The following is a 16,405-nucleotide window of genomic DNA, read 5'->3' as shown; positions in this document are numbered from 1 at the left end:
TATCATAAAAAAGTTAAACAGTAAATTGTTTTGTAAAATTAAACGCTTTATTTCAAACATCACAAACAACATGATAATATTCTAAAATTACACAATAAAATCATAAATACACAAATATTCTTATAAATAGTTATCACATTTATATAAGCAAATATACACACAAACACACACACTCCTGATTCACAAAAAATCACAGCACTCAGTAACAAAATGTCATTTTTAAGATCTCACAAAAACATTTCTATAAGTTAACTTCTAAAGATAAATAACTTGAATTTATTGTTGCTAAAATACTCCACATTCTAAATCTTAAAGAATTAAAATTACAAATGTCTACAGAAAAGGACCATTTAACTTATAGATAAAATGCAACAAAAACAAACACCAAAAAAAACAAACAAAACAAAATGAATTTAAATCTATATTTTAAAGTCTAAATCATTGTGTTAACATTTAGAAGGATAACTTGATTGATTTTTTCAATATCATCCAGAAACTAAATATGTGACAGATAAATAAATGATGTTAAGCTGTGATCAGTTTTTGTATTTAGAAAATATGTGAGTTTTCAATTTTACCAGATCACTAGCCAGTTAATAATATTATCATATTACTTTGATGTTAAAATATATGTATGCTGAAGTTGTTTTTTTAAGAAAAAGTTTAGAAAAGTGAGTTAGTAAGTAATACTTTAGTTACACTCGTATTTCACTTCTTAGGCATAAACAAAAAATTGTTATGTTCCCAGTCACCCTACCACCGTCCTTCAGACCCCCATCCAAAAGTTTTTATTTGTGATTCTGAAAAAAAATATTTTAAAAAATTTTAGAGGGGTGATCGGAAACACAACATTATTTATTCCGCCTTCTAGTATACAAATGTAAAGAATGTGAAAGCATATAATGAACAGGGTATTCCTCTTACATAACCACTAAGATCTCATTTGACAAATGCTCCTACTCAAAGTAAATTTCAGTATCTCAATTGAGGATGAGAGATTTCTCAGAACAACACAACTACAGCGTTTCTAATACTGTTTTAATATCAACAATGTCATAAGATCTCACAGCAACAAGATGTCTACCTCTGGTCAACACTACAGCCATATTTGAAATGTATAGTCACTATGTCCAGACTTTCTGACAGTTGTAGTTTAAGTTTCTGTTGAAAGTCATTGATCATCCACCAATCAACAACATAATGATGAGAAGTAGAGTTGTACCAGTGATGATTAACATGTGTGTACCCATTACAGCCTTCTTAAATCTGCTGTACTATAAAATAAAGTCAATACATGTATTATAACACAAACTGTAGAAAAATACACATTATTTATAAGTTGCTTGGAAATACTTGTTAAGAAGTTCACTCAAAGAAAAACAATGATGTTACTTCTTTTTCAGCAATTTATTTTTATACCCCAACTATATTGCAATCACATTGAAAGTCTGTCCATCAATCCATGCTCAGTAACAGATTTCTCAGCTTCTATCAGAGTGAATGTCCAGATATTTGGTATATTACTTGTGCATAAGGACTTGTACCGTGTCTCCTTTTTCAAGGTTCTTCGCTTTTCTACTTCCTGCTTACTGTATGACTTAGTACCGTAATTTTTTTGGTGATGCATAATGGAATATGAATCCATATTTTTCAGCTTCTTTTGGAAGAAATGCTTAGATATTTGGTACATTGCATTTGCACAACGACCTGTACCATGTTTTCCATTTCCACGTCACACAGGCACTCTTGTCTAAAATTAATCCCTACACCTTTTTGTCTGTAAAAGGATTAAGTTTTTTTAGAAACAAGTGCCTGTGTTCCAGGCTCCTCACTTATTTACTTCCTGTTTATTATACAACTTAACTTGACAGAAATGGTTGAGTGGAGGTATTCTTAGCATGATGTAGTTTGCAACATTTGTCTCAGCTAACAGTTATATATATTACCATTATATATTCATAATTTTTCAATCCGACAATTAGAGTATTATGTTTATTAGGTAACAAATTTGTATACTTACAGGTGGTTCTAACTGTAAGTGTGCATTACTATGTGAGAAATAAAATGGCTTTCTGTGCATTTCATACATGTAAGTGTTTTCCTGTTTGACATTTTCTGAAATAAAAACAGACACAGGTCATACATGAACACCTATGTCCTAAATCCTCATTCAGAAATACCACTATATTATGATGATAAGTTGAAATTTCATAGTTCAGACAAATTTTATTTAAGAAGAAACAAATATTCACTTAAAGTAACATTATTGGGAACAAAGATCTGGAAACAATCAGAGCTCCTCATATAAGTTTATACACCATATGCAACACATCAAAATTAATCTAATGAAAATTTTGCTAATTTTTTGATTGTCTACAACCAATGCTTATTGAGTGTAAAAAAAGTCCTTACTAGTTTACATTTAGAAACATTTACTTCATACAATGCTCCATACCAACCTTTCTTTGTAGTGATACAATCTGTAATTTCTAGTATCACATTGACAAATATATAATAGCCAACATATGCAACCATCACCCATCTAAGATAAGGAGGGGCTCCAGCTTTTGGCAACTCTAAACCAGCAAATATATTCACAACTGAAAAGAAAGTTGATTCTTAGTAGTAATGCATTTTGTATCTTATCATAAGGTCAAGATTTTTCTACTTGCTTTCAAAGTATGACTAACCACTGAATGATACAAAACACTTTATAATCAAAATCAGGTACTCTTGTAAAATTTTCAACAAGCATGGGAGAACAACATGGAAAAATCTTATTTTAGTTAGATTAATACAAAGTACTTCTATGAACAATTCAAAGTAATTCAGTGATGACTGTTGATACCAGTAATTATATTTTAGGCCATGTGCATTATCTACCTTTAAAAGGGGGAACAGCAAAAATGGTTTTCAGAATGAACTACCTACATTGTGTTTCACACCTTACCTGCCAAGATATGTCCAACTGTTCCTAGACCCCAATGTATCCAGTTGAAAATCTTTCTTTTAACAGAACCAGGAAGTGGCCTTATTAAGGCAACAATAGGCTTTAAAAGAAAGTAAGCACAATTATTTTAGTTTGATCAGTCTCCTACTGTGTTACAAAGAGTATGAAACAATGGTAACATGGAATACACACATTAAATACACAAATGTAACCATCTTTTAATTCAATGGACAAGACACTTGAAACTTCACTGGAAGTTGAAAATCAACCAATAGGGCTCGAAAGTCTTGTCATGTGAATTCACAAGAATATGACTCTTATTTTGATTCAAAAGCACAGGATGTTTTTGTTTACAGAATGTAAACTGTAACAATATCAACAAAATCACAAAATTTATGATGCTTAACTATTTTTAAATTATAAAAAGTTTGGAATTAATACAAAATAGAAAATTCTGACAACTATGCATCATATTGAAGTACCTGGAAGTAGCAAACTCGATACAAATTGGTCTTTTGCTATAAATATAAAGATGCATGATTTTATAAACACTTACATTAGCCACTGTAAAACCAAGAACAATTATTCCCATAATGGGATGTGCTTGATGGAACATCTGACCATTAATCTGGAACAGAAAGAGACAATTATTCCAAATAAGCAATTGTGACTTTGTTTTTAAGTTCAATGAACAAAAAATCCTTCATTGAAGTGCATTTCTTCTATAGTATTTTAAGATCCTTATCTTTTCTTTAGCCATTACTGCATACTATAAATCAATTTATTTTTATAGTAATGAAAATAAGTGTTAAAAATCTGGTGGGTACTACTTTTTGTGCTTATATGCCCAATAATAAAACAGCAAAAATCATTTTTTTTACCGTAATTTGAGATAAACAAAATTCCACACAGATGACAATCTATCATACTCCAAGCCAAATATCAATGCATTTCAATGATGAGTTCATGTGACTTCTTGCTGACAAAATACTATGAAACAGATACACACTTCCGAGGAGCCTGAATCGCTCACCTGGTTAAAGTTTGTCTTTCAAGGACAATAAATTTAACAAGGAGTTGTCAAACAATTTTGACTCAAGAAAACTTTGGTAGGACTATCATAAAGATCATTTCTGCAAGTTTCTTTCTACCAATCATAGTTTTCAAGATATTGGCTGAAAACTGTAAAAAAAAAAAACCAAAAAAAAAAAAACCTTCATTTTTCATCTTTCAAGGGCAATAACTCTTACTCCTGACAATTTTGTAGACCTTATTATAAGGGTCATTTCAGCAATAGAAATAATTTTGCTAAACCGAACAATTTTGGAGATATATGCGAAAAAACTACTGTCTGACCCCTGTTTTATTTTTAGTAACCACAGCCTATTTTTTCGACAGATCAAAATTCCCACATCAGTTCTATGCAGGTTACCCCAAGAAACATTCATACTAAGTTTGGTTTGAATTGGTTAAGCAGTGTCAGAGGAGAAGAGTTTTGAAAAATTTTTAATGAAGACAACAACAATGGATGCCAAGTGATGGCAATAGCTCACATTGCCTTCGGCCAGATGAGCTAAAAATGGGATACAAGGGGCGGGAGATTGGTACCTCCCCTGTCCACCCCTCATGAACAGCTCCTACTTCCAACAGACAGCAACATAAACATGTAATGTCTCATTGAATAAACAGAAAATATGAAAGAATTTTAAATTATTCATCAATCTCTTATGTTGAAATATTACCCTTACCTTGCTATAACCTTCCACATCTAGAAATACTAAGATGACACTGATAATAACGCAGATAAATACCACTATCATTGTCAGTCTGTGTACCTGTAAATATATAAAGGCTTTTGTGACTATGAGACTAATTAAAAAGATTTATGATGTATATAATCATGAAGTTACCATAACAGAGGGTCAAACAAATGTAGTTCTACATCCTTATTTTCTGATGTGAGTACTTTTAGATATCTGAGTAGGAACAGTTTCAAAAAATACTTATTCATTACATTAAATTTAATTTTAAAATAATATTTCACATATTTTTTTTTCAATTTAGAGATGTAAATATGCCTTCATTTGAAGCAGTCATTTGAGATTAAAAAAAATTTCTTCATAACTGCCTCAAATTTTGACCTGCCCAAGAAGAGAAGAAATAAAATCAAGATATTTCACAAACTGAAAAAAATATGCCAAATTTACCTGATACCAAATTCTTTCATCACAACATGTACTGCCAGGCCAAACCCTTTTATAGTAACGTACTATTACAATAGCTATACTGGCACATCCTATCCATGCGAATATCATCAGAGCACCTTTAAAAGTAAACATTTATATTTTTAATTATATGTATCATAAGAAGAATCAATTGTAATAACAAGGTAATTTGATGGCATCCTTGTCACAAGACTTATGGCTTAATAATAGGATAAATAATTGGAAAGAGTGAATAACCAAAATATGATCAAGAGTGTCAAAGAAAGCCTAGATTTAACAAGAGTCCACACATGCACGAGTTAAACCTAAATGCATTCTTGACACAAGTGATCATATTTTGGTCATTCCAATAACCAACTGATTATCTTATTTATTACAAAGATTTTCTTCATAATTCTTTGCTATTTTCATTATAAATTTTTAATTTTGTGAACAGTGGATTGATATTGGGGTTGTCACATTTTGTAATGTTTTAGCTAGAGAAAGTTCGAAAGTGAAATTATCGAATTTATTTCTCAGTGTGTACTATCAAAAAATGTTTACACAAGGAACATTCGGTAATTCACAACTATCTATATAATAATGAATGATCATATGTACTTCTAAGTAATTAGTTGTTTCAATTATCAAAATTTGGCTTGATGCATTCTATAATGGACCTTCCTGGGGTTTCCTTTAACAGAGGATGTATAATATTTGTAAGATTTTTGTTTTATTTACATGCTCTTTTTCCTTACCATATTTCTAAAATCCTTATATTTATATTCACTGCTCAAAATTTCATCTAAGCTTTTACCACACTACAATTTATCAAAACCATTTTCTTCTAATAGGTAAAAATGTTTTTATGTGTAATACTTGTATTATTGAATTATATTACCATGAAACTTAATGAGATAATACACCACTTTCCCGGACAAAGATGAATTTTTCTGGAAGTCTATAACTTTGGCTGACACAACTGGAAGTTTCTGGTTGCTGTGTGACTGTATTTCACCTACAAAATAAAAACAGTTTATAGATTACATTCCTTCAGTATACATACAGCAACTGATCATTCTCAATTTTATTCATTATCACATGATCAATATTTCATTAAAAAAAAATGTTCATACCAATGTTGGAATATTGTTTTTAAAAGACAGATTTTATTCACAAAATGATTTCTCCAAACAAATTGAATGGCTAAAATACACCAACATCATTATCCATAATTTAAGAACATTTCCATCAAGAGGAGGTAACCAATTGATTATGAGAGGGGTGCTTGGAAAAATTTTAATACAAATATTTTGATTTATGTTTTTTTTAAAAATAAATATTATGATCTTGAAGATGGGAGAAAAATTTTGATCCTTTCAAATAACTCCGATTCAAACATAATGCTTTCACATAGATGTATGTGAAAAATAGATATCTTAACTGTTAACATGGTGAAATTGAAGTTTTAATGCAAGAAATCTTCCAAGCCTCCCCTTTAAGATCGAATGGTCATTCCCTTGTAATTTTAACTACACTTCTTTTACCAATGTAATCTTTGGTTATTGGAAATTCACTTAAACCCAACTTTACAATGAGATTTTCCATACCGATTTCTAACATTCAGTTTACCATAATTTAATGAATAAGCTAACAAATCTTTTGGGTTCGTTAATTGGTAAATGCAAGACAAAAGGGAAGGTAGTACACGAGAAAGAAGTCCCATTTAAAGCACATAACAAATTAAAGCATTAAAACAAAGATGACTATACCATTAACAGCTGGTCCATGTGCATACATAACATGGAAATCATTGTTTAAGTTGTACAGAGCTTCATCTCCAAGGACAACTTTACTTCTGGTAAATTTACAATGAAATATTCCATCCTGAATTGATCCATATATTCTGCTTAAACCTTCTTTAGGCTGAAACATGGGAGAAAATATCAAAACCAAAAAACATGTGTAACTATGACCAATTCAATGATATAATGTTGATGGACTCGGAATGATTTAAAATAGCCTTTAATGTATTGGTTGATTCCATTTTTTTTCTGAATTCATTCAACATTTGACTGTGACTAGATTTCTCCATTGAAAATATTTAAAAAATATACTGGTATTACAATATTTCATAGCAATGTACATGACTTTAAAAATCTCCTCCTTGTTTGAAATTAAGTATAAAATACCAGAATAGTGGCATTATTTATTATGTATAAACCACAATGACTGTTATCTCTTGTTGCACCAGTTGAACCCAAGAATCAGTTATTTTAACTACTATTTCATGACAAATAAAGAGTCTTACCCGAATTAATCTTTTATTCATTTTAGAATCTATGTTAATAGACTGATAAACATCCACAAATCCATCTTGAGTGACACACTCTATAACATTGTCATTGCCCTGAAATAGAGGAAGAATTATAGTTTTATTAAAATATTTCTTACTAAGAAAATTTTTACTGCTATCATGGTGACATCAGTGATTTTGTGACCTGGAATTTATCTCTGAATACAAGCTGTCTCCCCAAGCAAACTTATCTCAAAATCATGCAATATTCCCAAAAATCACAGCTTGCCCCAGCTTAATTCCCAATTGGTTTATTTTTCTGCCTGAATCCGCAAGGGGGCAGTACTTTAGAAAAAGAGTGACGAAATCACGGCTAACACATTTATAAACATTTTACAGGGATACATATTTCTTTGTAAAGATTTATTAAATCTTGTATAATAAATAATCCCAATTTCTTTTTTCAAAATGCATTGTTTCAATTCTATGAAATAACCAGTAGAAGAACTCGTGCTAATTTATTAAAACAGAGTTTTTTCCTTTACGTTGTAAGTTTATATATAGAAGGTGATTTTAATAATATTTCATATGAGAGCAAGACTGCTTTATTCTCCTAACATTACCGGTAAGTTCTGAGACAAGCAAATGGATATTCACATGTTATACCATTTATTTCCAAAATTTTGGCTCAGAGAGAAGCCAGGTATTATCCACCTTACCATATTTTGGTCCTGAGAGAAGCCAATTGCTATCCACATGTTATTTGGGTCAGGAGATGATGCCTGAGACTTTATATCAAACTGGATGTCATCTCCTGTGTCTCTCCAGGTAATGATAAACTCACACATCTCATTCTTACAATCATAGAAACATCCCTTTGTCAGGCCACATGCTAAATCCTTCTCTAAGCTCAATCTCTGAAATGATATTACTTATAAGTATATCTCTGTCCTGTGTGCATTCTGAAAACATATAAAGCTAAAGCAGAATACTGTGCACAAACAACCATAGTGACCTTTAATACATTCAGTACATGTGTAATACATGTATGTGACTCCAAACCCCTGGTAACAGGCTAAATTACAAAAGCAGTTTCCTCACAAGAATTATTATTTTTCAAAATGTGCTTGAACGAGATAGTTAAAAGTTCAATAGAGTCAATATGCTCCTGCACAATAACATATCTGCCTTAAGCTTGCAATTGAATATGGTGATTTAAAACAGAATTTTTGGTTGAATGTTCCCCATAATATATTAGTCTTCATAATTATATCATCATGATATAAAATTTGTTTTAAATCAGCATACGATATTTAAGTCCCCTTTAACCTCATCAACAAATATATCAGATTGCCAGATGGTGATTGAGAGCACTGCACAATTAGAATTTCCCCTCAAATAACAGGCATCAACAACATACATCAGTCCAAATACATGATATGGGATGTATTTTTCTGACATAAAAGACCAATAGAGAACCCACCCCATAAATAAGTCCTATAACTTTAAAACTTAAAACTTGAAACTTAGAAGAATCAAAATGGAACTTACATCAAAGGAAAATTAACAATTCACCAAAGTTAAATGAAAATTGGTGGAAGCCTTTTTTTATGTTATTATATGAAGTGTAATAAAGGGACAGACAAACAGACATGGTATGTCCCAAAAGACAGGTGTAAGAAAATAACCTCATAGTTTGGTGTTGTATCTGTCACAGCTTCTGTTGTTGTAGTTGTTGTCATAGGAACTATTGTCCTGACAACAGTAGTTGGTGCAAGGGTTGTAGTAAATATAGTTGTTGCCATGGAGATAGTAGTTGGTTTAGATTTCATTGTAATTGGTTGAGCTATTGTTGTGGTCGTTGTTGTTGTTGTGGGAGGTGGTATTGTGGAAGTTGTTGCTGCCTGAGTAGTAGTAAGGAGATACTTTAGGTACTCTTTAAGATTTATTTTGTTATCTGACACAGGAGGCATTGGATCATATTGATGAGGCAGCTTCATACCTGAAAAAAAACATTAATATTAAATAAATATGTTTTCCAGATACAACTGTTATGCTGATAATAATGTGTGTTTTTTTGGGGTTTTTTTTATTTGTTGTTTTTTTTTCTTTTTTGTCAAGTTAGGGGGTAAATCATTTACCCAGTACTTTAAAAGTTCTTTTCTTTGTATGTGCTTTTTTTTTCATTGTTAAAAACAAACTTCTGCTAATTCTACTTTCAGTTCATCTGGTACGTCCTCTGAGAACATAGTATTACCATGGATAACAATAATTTTATTTCACCCTTCCATAATGTACAATTCAAAGTAGCAATGTTTTTGTGTGTTTTTATAGAGAACAAATTAAATCCTCAGATTTGATCCTGTTCCCTGTCAAGTGTAAATTAAAAAAATGTCTAAGTACAAGCAAATATATCAACATCATTTTCATAAATCATGATTTCATTTCCAATTGAAGTGTATATATAGGATAATAGTCACTGACATGTAATTTTACAAGTAAAAAATTAAACTTCAAAATACATGTACTAAAATTGTTTTAGTACAGTAAGTAATTTATGATTTTTGTCCTCACACATCCCAAACCTGTTGTACCAAAACCAAAAGTAATTATACATGTATTTATGTAATATTGAGAGAGTGTCTATGAGAAAACCCCGAAAAACTGCAAAAACTTCTGAAAGTCATTTTGGAATTGCCAAAAATGTTATATTAGAAATAGATCTAAAAAATGTATATGATTTTCATTCAACATAAAATGTTCTATTTTTAGTAACAAAATCACTTCTGGATGGTTTTGCATGGTTTTCACTTCGACAGCCTCTTAAATAAAAAAAAAACACACAGAGACACAGAAATATAATATAAATATGGATGACAATGATAGAAACATTCATGCTAAATAAATTATGAACCTAAAATGAGTAAGATAGTAAGATCTGTATCACAATAAGTTACATTAGTTATTAAGTCATATACAATAAAATAACTAAGCAAAAATTGAGATTAACTTCCTGTGTAGAATGTAAATCATGCAAAAATAATGTTAAGAAAATAAAATAAAAACTGAATGACACACCTACCTTCCTGATTGGTTAGTATGTCTTATAAATGTATGTTTTATATCTCATTAAAGCTTAGACAGCATGTTCAAGTATTCAATCATTTTGATTAATATGACAAGGTCTATTAGTGTAAGTTTATGTACCAGTCAATATTATACTGATAGTTTTTGAAATAAGTATGTAATCATATAAGTGGGTATGAAAAGATTTGAAATATTTTTAATACAATCGCAAAAAGAATTTACAATTATCCAGAAAAGTATCTTGGGTAGATTTCATAAAAAATATTGGAAGTGTAAAATTGGTCAATTATGATGTCATTATAGAAAATATTATTGTGAGCTAATTACTTAAAAATTATTTTACACTTACAATTTTTATTTGACATTGATGGCTGATATCACAAAAATGTGCAGATAAGTATATATCAAGTAAGATTGTTAAATTACATATATGTGACAATAACAGATTTGCTGGAAAAAGAATGGACCAAAAATTGTGAGACATTTAAGATATATCTCTGATCTACAGTATTTTAATGCAATTACAGTGAACAATTAAGTAGCACTCCAGCTAAGAATCATGCAAAATGTGATACATGGTTGGAAAACCTACATATTTTTATTTTTGACGTCTTGTTTAAAATGCTTTAGTAAACAGAAATTAACATATGGTTTTTCATATAACCTGTGCTCATAGGAGATAAAAATTGTATAGAATGCACTGTAAAATTCAAAAGTAAGGGAGATAACTCTGTAAATGAAACTCAAATACAATAGAATCTATTGGATTTTCAATGTTGATTATCTCCTAAGAGCAGGCAGATTTGAATGAATAATTACACATTTCATAATATAGACCCATAAAACAACTTAATTACAAAAATAAAAATATGTAGCCTTTTTTGGGGTATATCACATTTTTCAGATTTTGCATGATTCTTACAAAGAAAGTTACTTAATATGGTTTTTATCCCACTGTACCATTTATTTCTTCAGTGAGGAAAATCAATTATAAAAAATTATTACAGAAAATTTTATCAAAGGCATCTAATGGAAACTAATTACAAAATTGTATCTAATTACATGTAAGTATTTACTCATACCCAGGTATCTAAAAGTGAAGCTCAGCCAAGTATAAAATTTTTAACTTTAAGCATTAAATAAAACTGCTTTTTCTTTAAATGCGACCTAAGGAACATACCTGACATTGCTGAGCCTGTAGCAAATTGGATGTGCCAGTCTTGATTCAAATCAAACACACGACTTTCTTCAGGAACTAACTTTTGACGAGTAAAACTGCAGGTAAATTCTCCATTCACAAATGAACCGGCTTCATTGGTGAGACCTAGCTTTGGCTGAGTAAAAAGAAACGGGGAAATCATACATTCAGACAATCCCAGAAAAATGACTACTGTGAAAGTACTATTGTTCTTGGGGTACCAATTTTTGTGGTTTTCGTGAGAAGGACAAACCATGAAAAATGGTTCCCAACGAAAATGATACTTCCACTGAAGTGTATACTGGAAACCTCGAATTCAAGAATTCACAAACTTATGATTCTTCCCTAATCAACAAAAATTTGGTATCCACTAATTAAAGTACTCTCACAGTAAATATAGTTGCTTATATCAATGCATGGATACTTAGTAAATAAAGTTTATTGTTGTGTTAAATATGATCTGATACAACACTTGTTCTATTTCAAAGACTAAATAATAAAACAATAGTTTATCCAATATTGTAATTGGTCAAGTTGAAAAGGTAGAAGATTCCTGTACATCCTTAAAAATAAATTTGAAATAAACTTAACTTTACAGTTTTAAGTACCAGTCAATTTAAAATTCATACACAGCCTATTGTAGAGGTGATTCAAGGTGTAGAAAAACCCACCAAACAAACCATTCTTTTCTTGTTTATATTTGCTATATTTTTTTAGTCACAATAGTTCTTTCTGTATTCAGATTAGTATTTTTTAGAAAACCTTACATTTATATCCCACTTTAATCAACCAACCAGACCAAATCAAGAACCATAACTCTTGCAAAGTGCCAATTTCACACACAATCTATATAATATTTATCTCTAAATAATCAAATGAAAAATTAACACTGTTTTTGTGGTCTTTGATTATTTCTGAATTAGAAATGAAAGTGAACTTGGTGAGTTTTTTGACATGCAAGAATCACCTACTGCCTGATTTTTATAAAGACTTCTACTTAATTGTGATGCATTCAGTGAGTCAATCGTAAATAAGGTTGCTGGGATAATCTACTTAGCCTTACATCTCTGATTCTCTGGTTAGAGTGGACATCTAAATTATATGACTGGTACACACTAACTTTGTCATTCACTGATATACATTCAATAACACTATCACTGCCCTGTAAAAACAAAATAATGAGTTCAAAGCTGTCCAATATTATCTATCAGCACTGCAAAAGTTAGCATTAGTTTTAAAATGAACATTTCTTTTTTTAAAAAAGAATAAATAATTGATTTGCATTTACTTTACTTACTTAATACATTGATGATGATTTTTTTTTATATCTTCAAACCAGCAAATTATTCATACTTACAATGAATATTATACATTTTTTTTGTTTTGGTTATTAATTACTTTAATGTAATTAAACTGTACTATTACATCATTTCATACTGCAAAGTGTTCCTTTAAGCAGTGTACTAAATTTCATTATTTTTGCGATGATAAAAGCATGAAAAATAGTACCTGTGAAATTGACATCTAACCCAATAACAATATAACACTGGTCATTTTCTTAAACCATGAAAAATGATATCTGCAAATATGTTCACTTAAGAATCCATGAAAGTAAGCAACTGTGAAAATCAATATGTTTACAGTACTTCAGGTAAAAGGTTTGTCCAATTTTTAAAGGATTTAAATAATTATTAAATGGCACACATACCATATGCTTGTCATAAGAAAATCCAACAGCAATCCATTTATCTCCAGGGGAGATAATTTTAGTTTTTAGTTCCATATCAATTATGTCCCCTTTATCATACCAGGCAACAACAAAGCTACAACTATACTGATTACAGTCATGGAAACAGCCTTTAGTCTTGTTACATTCTTCATCTACTGGAAATCTGTCCTGTGAATACAATAAGTACTAAATAGTACATGTACTAGTATTAGGCGATATGACATATTGGTTGACCTGCATGCATTAGAAACCTATCTGAACCTAGTATGTACTAAAGTTCACTCAAATTAAGTTTTAATGCATTTAAACAAACAAGGTAAACCAAACTCCTGCCTAAAGTGAACAGTTCCTTAACATCTCAAAAGATAGGTTACAATGAATTAGCTACAGAAATAGAAAATATACAGACAAGTTATGAAAAGAATTATATTGGTGATTATAAAACTTCAAACATCAATTACCTTATAATGTACACTAAATGTGACAAGCAACATGACAAAAATATAACATACTACATAAGAGAGACATAGAGTATGTCTTTGTAACATCATGTAATTATTTTGTCATGTAAATAAAGAAACAAACAGAAATTGACACAAATTAGTTGGTAATCAATGGGAGGTATGAAACTTCAACAAAAAAGAATATCAACTTTGCAAAACAATACAAATGGGCAGAAACAGTGTAATCCACACTGTCATGAATATCGTGATATCATGTTTCCTTTCCAAATATGTCAAATATATAGCCAATTATGAAACATACATTAGAAAAATAAAGTTTCTCGTCCACCTGGTATCAAATTTCATACAAAAACTGTGAGTAATGCTCACTAAATCTATACCCTCACTCCCCCTAAAATGACCATACACACAGAAATCTTAATTGTAGGCTAGGTACAGAACCCCCTCCCCCCTCCCCTCCAAGAAAAGAGTTTTGGGGATTGAAGTATCAATGAAATTATGATATTTTTCACCCTAGTTGGGTCATTGTCTCTTTGACATATTATCAAAAACCATTCTTGTTACATTAAAAAGTGCTATGTATATGTAACCAAAGAAGTGTTTAAGGTTAAGTGAGTGTCCTCAGTAGCTTCATGGTTTCTTGCCAATAACAAAAATTTTGAATAAATTTAATAATATGTTATACAAAGCAGTAACCAGAATATAAAAATATCATAAAAGCTCATCTAAATCACTACATCACCAAACATCTAATCATTCCTTCCAATGGGTGATGAGACATCTGTGACAGAAAATTTCTCAATACCTCACATGTAAAAATTCTAAGTTGCTTGGAAAACAGGAAGTAGATGACCTAGAAAGTTGTAAAGGGGAGACACAAAACAGGTCATCATTGGTATGCCATATACCAAATATCTTATCATTCCCTCTAGTAGCAGTCAAGAAATCTTTGACAGAATTATTTGTTACAGACAGAATAACTGACAGAATGACGGATAGACAGGATAACAGACAGTCACCCCATCACAATATACCCCCAACTATCCAGTGGGGTATAAAAAATGATGCCCTCAAAAAACCATTCTTTCAATATAATAAAGGTGCTTTTTTTACCTAAATCTATCTAGGTAAATCATTTATCATTTATTCATGTTTTATTGGCAATATATGGCTTGTTCTGACATATTATGATAAAAAAAAAGTTCAAAGGCTGTGTAATAATCAATACTGATTAACACCGCCTCCAAAAAAGAGTATGTCTAAGAACATTAAGCCTGTACTGTATAATCAACTATAAAAAAATACACACTTATTACAAAAGATTACATTTTTATTCACACATAGTCTGTCAATAATGACCTCCAGGGATCCTTAAACACAACTATCCCTTTGTTTATCTATGTGCAACACCGTCAGGTAAATAATGACAAATTATACATGTATCATCATTCAACTACATGCCAATATATAAGGAAGTTCCACCATTAGTCATTACTTTTGTACATATCAAACCAATTGAGAATTCTATTTTGCCTGGAGAGTTTTAGTGTGCAGTAGAACATACAGTAAATATCTAATTCATGAACATAACATACTAGTACTCACTAAGACCATGACATACATGTATTCAAGTACAGTATGTATGCAATATAGTGTTATATGTACAGTATATTAACATTAATAAGGGGTTCAAATTTTACTTTCAAGTTTGAAATCAATGGCCCATTTCAGAAAAACTAAAAGTCCTCAACAAACTGTCAATGAAAAATGTCCAGTACCCAGGTAAACAAAAGTTCAAAGGTTGTAGGTCAGAAATAGAAGATTCCACACCTTGGACCACCACTAATTTTGACCCATGATTGTGAAAAGTTAGAGTTTGTCAAATGAGTTCCGTGAATATATAGAAAGAATTTTAAAGAAATGGACATTGTGACTATTTAAACCAGCTTTGTTAAACTCCAGCCCTGCTCAATCTAGAAGTCCTAGGTAAGGCTAATATAAACCTACATTGTAAGACCTTTATCTTCATGATTTACTTCAAGATGGTATTCTACTTGAAAAGCCATTATAAACTCAGCAGGTATTTTTTTTTAAACTGGAAGAATTGTTTTCATAAATGATGCACATGATCTCTACTCTAAATTTCTAGTGATGTCATAATATAAAAAAAATCTGCTACATAATAAAACCTACCTACCTACCCTTTCTACCTTTACTCAAACTTATTCTTTTTCATAATTTGTTAAGTATTAGAGTGTAGAGATATTAAATATCTAGAGTTGATGGATTGTCAGTAAAAAATTAGTGCCATAGTTTGAAGGTTTTATAACACCTAACTAGAAATAAAAGTATGATATGTTAAATGCAGTTGCTTGTTTTGATAACCTCCTTCACTTCTTATTTCAATTCCCAATCGAAAAATATTAAATAAAACTCTTATGCCTTCCTTTTACTTTCCTCTAGTGACCCTAATAACT

General features: G+C 30.4%; 1 protein-coding gene across 5 annotated transcripts in view; it reads right to left on the bottom strand.

Annotated features, from left to right (window-relative positions):
- Positions 1-25: 25 nt before the first annotated feature.
- Positions 26-16,405, bottom strand: part of LOC148628912 (uncharacterized) — a 24,679-nt gene continuing 8,299 nt past the window's right edge. For 3 of the 5 annotated variants that reach the window (XM_088540586.1, XM_088540593.1, XM_088540568.1), the window contains exons 5-20: positions 13,444-13,632; positions 12,799-12,897; positions 11,718-11,871; positions 10,533-10,553; positions 9,139-9,452; positions 8,170-8,367; positions 7,466-7,564; positions 6,927-7,080; positions 6,056-6,172; positions 5,158-5,273; positions 4,699-4,785; positions 3,507-3,578; positions 2,951-3,050; positions 2,460-2,600; positions 2,021-2,115; positions 26-1,274 (exon numbers count right to left, since the gene is read on the bottom strand). In XM_088540586.1, the coding sequence (XP_088396712.1) occupies positions 1,179-1,274; positions 2,021-2,115; positions 2,460-2,600; positions 2,951-3,050; positions 3,507-3,578; positions 4,699-4,785; positions 5,158-5,273; positions 6,056-6,172; positions 6,927-7,080; positions 7,466-7,564; positions 8,170-8,367; positions 9,139-9,452; positions 10,533-10,553; positions 11,718-11,871; positions 12,799-12,897; positions 13,444-13,632 (2,052 nt within the window). In that variant the 3' untranslated portion in view covers positions 26-1,178. The remainder of the gene's footprint in view (positions 1,275-2,020; positions 2,116-2,459; positions 2,601-2,950; positions 3,051-3,506; positions 3,579-4,698; positions 4,786-5,157; positions 5,274-6,055; positions 6,173-6,926; positions 7,081-7,465; positions 7,565-8,169; positions 8,368-9,138; positions 9,453-10,532; positions 10,554-11,717; positions 11,872-12,798; positions 12,898-13,443; positions 13,633-16,405) is intronic. The other 2 variants (XM_088540575.1, XM_088540603.1) reach the window with 1 other exon arrangement.

The sequence above is a fragment of the Perna viridis genome, chromosome 1, assembly GCF_037379345.1.
Source record: "Perna viridis isolate PV_CMFRI_1.1 ecotype Kerala chromosome 1, ASM3737934v1, whole genome shotgun sequence".
NCBI classification, from domain to species: domain Eukaryota; kingdom Metazoa; phylum Mollusca; class Bivalvia; order Mytilida; family Mytilidae; genus Perna; species Perna viridis.
This window is presented reverse-complemented; position numbering and strand designations above follow the sequence as displayed.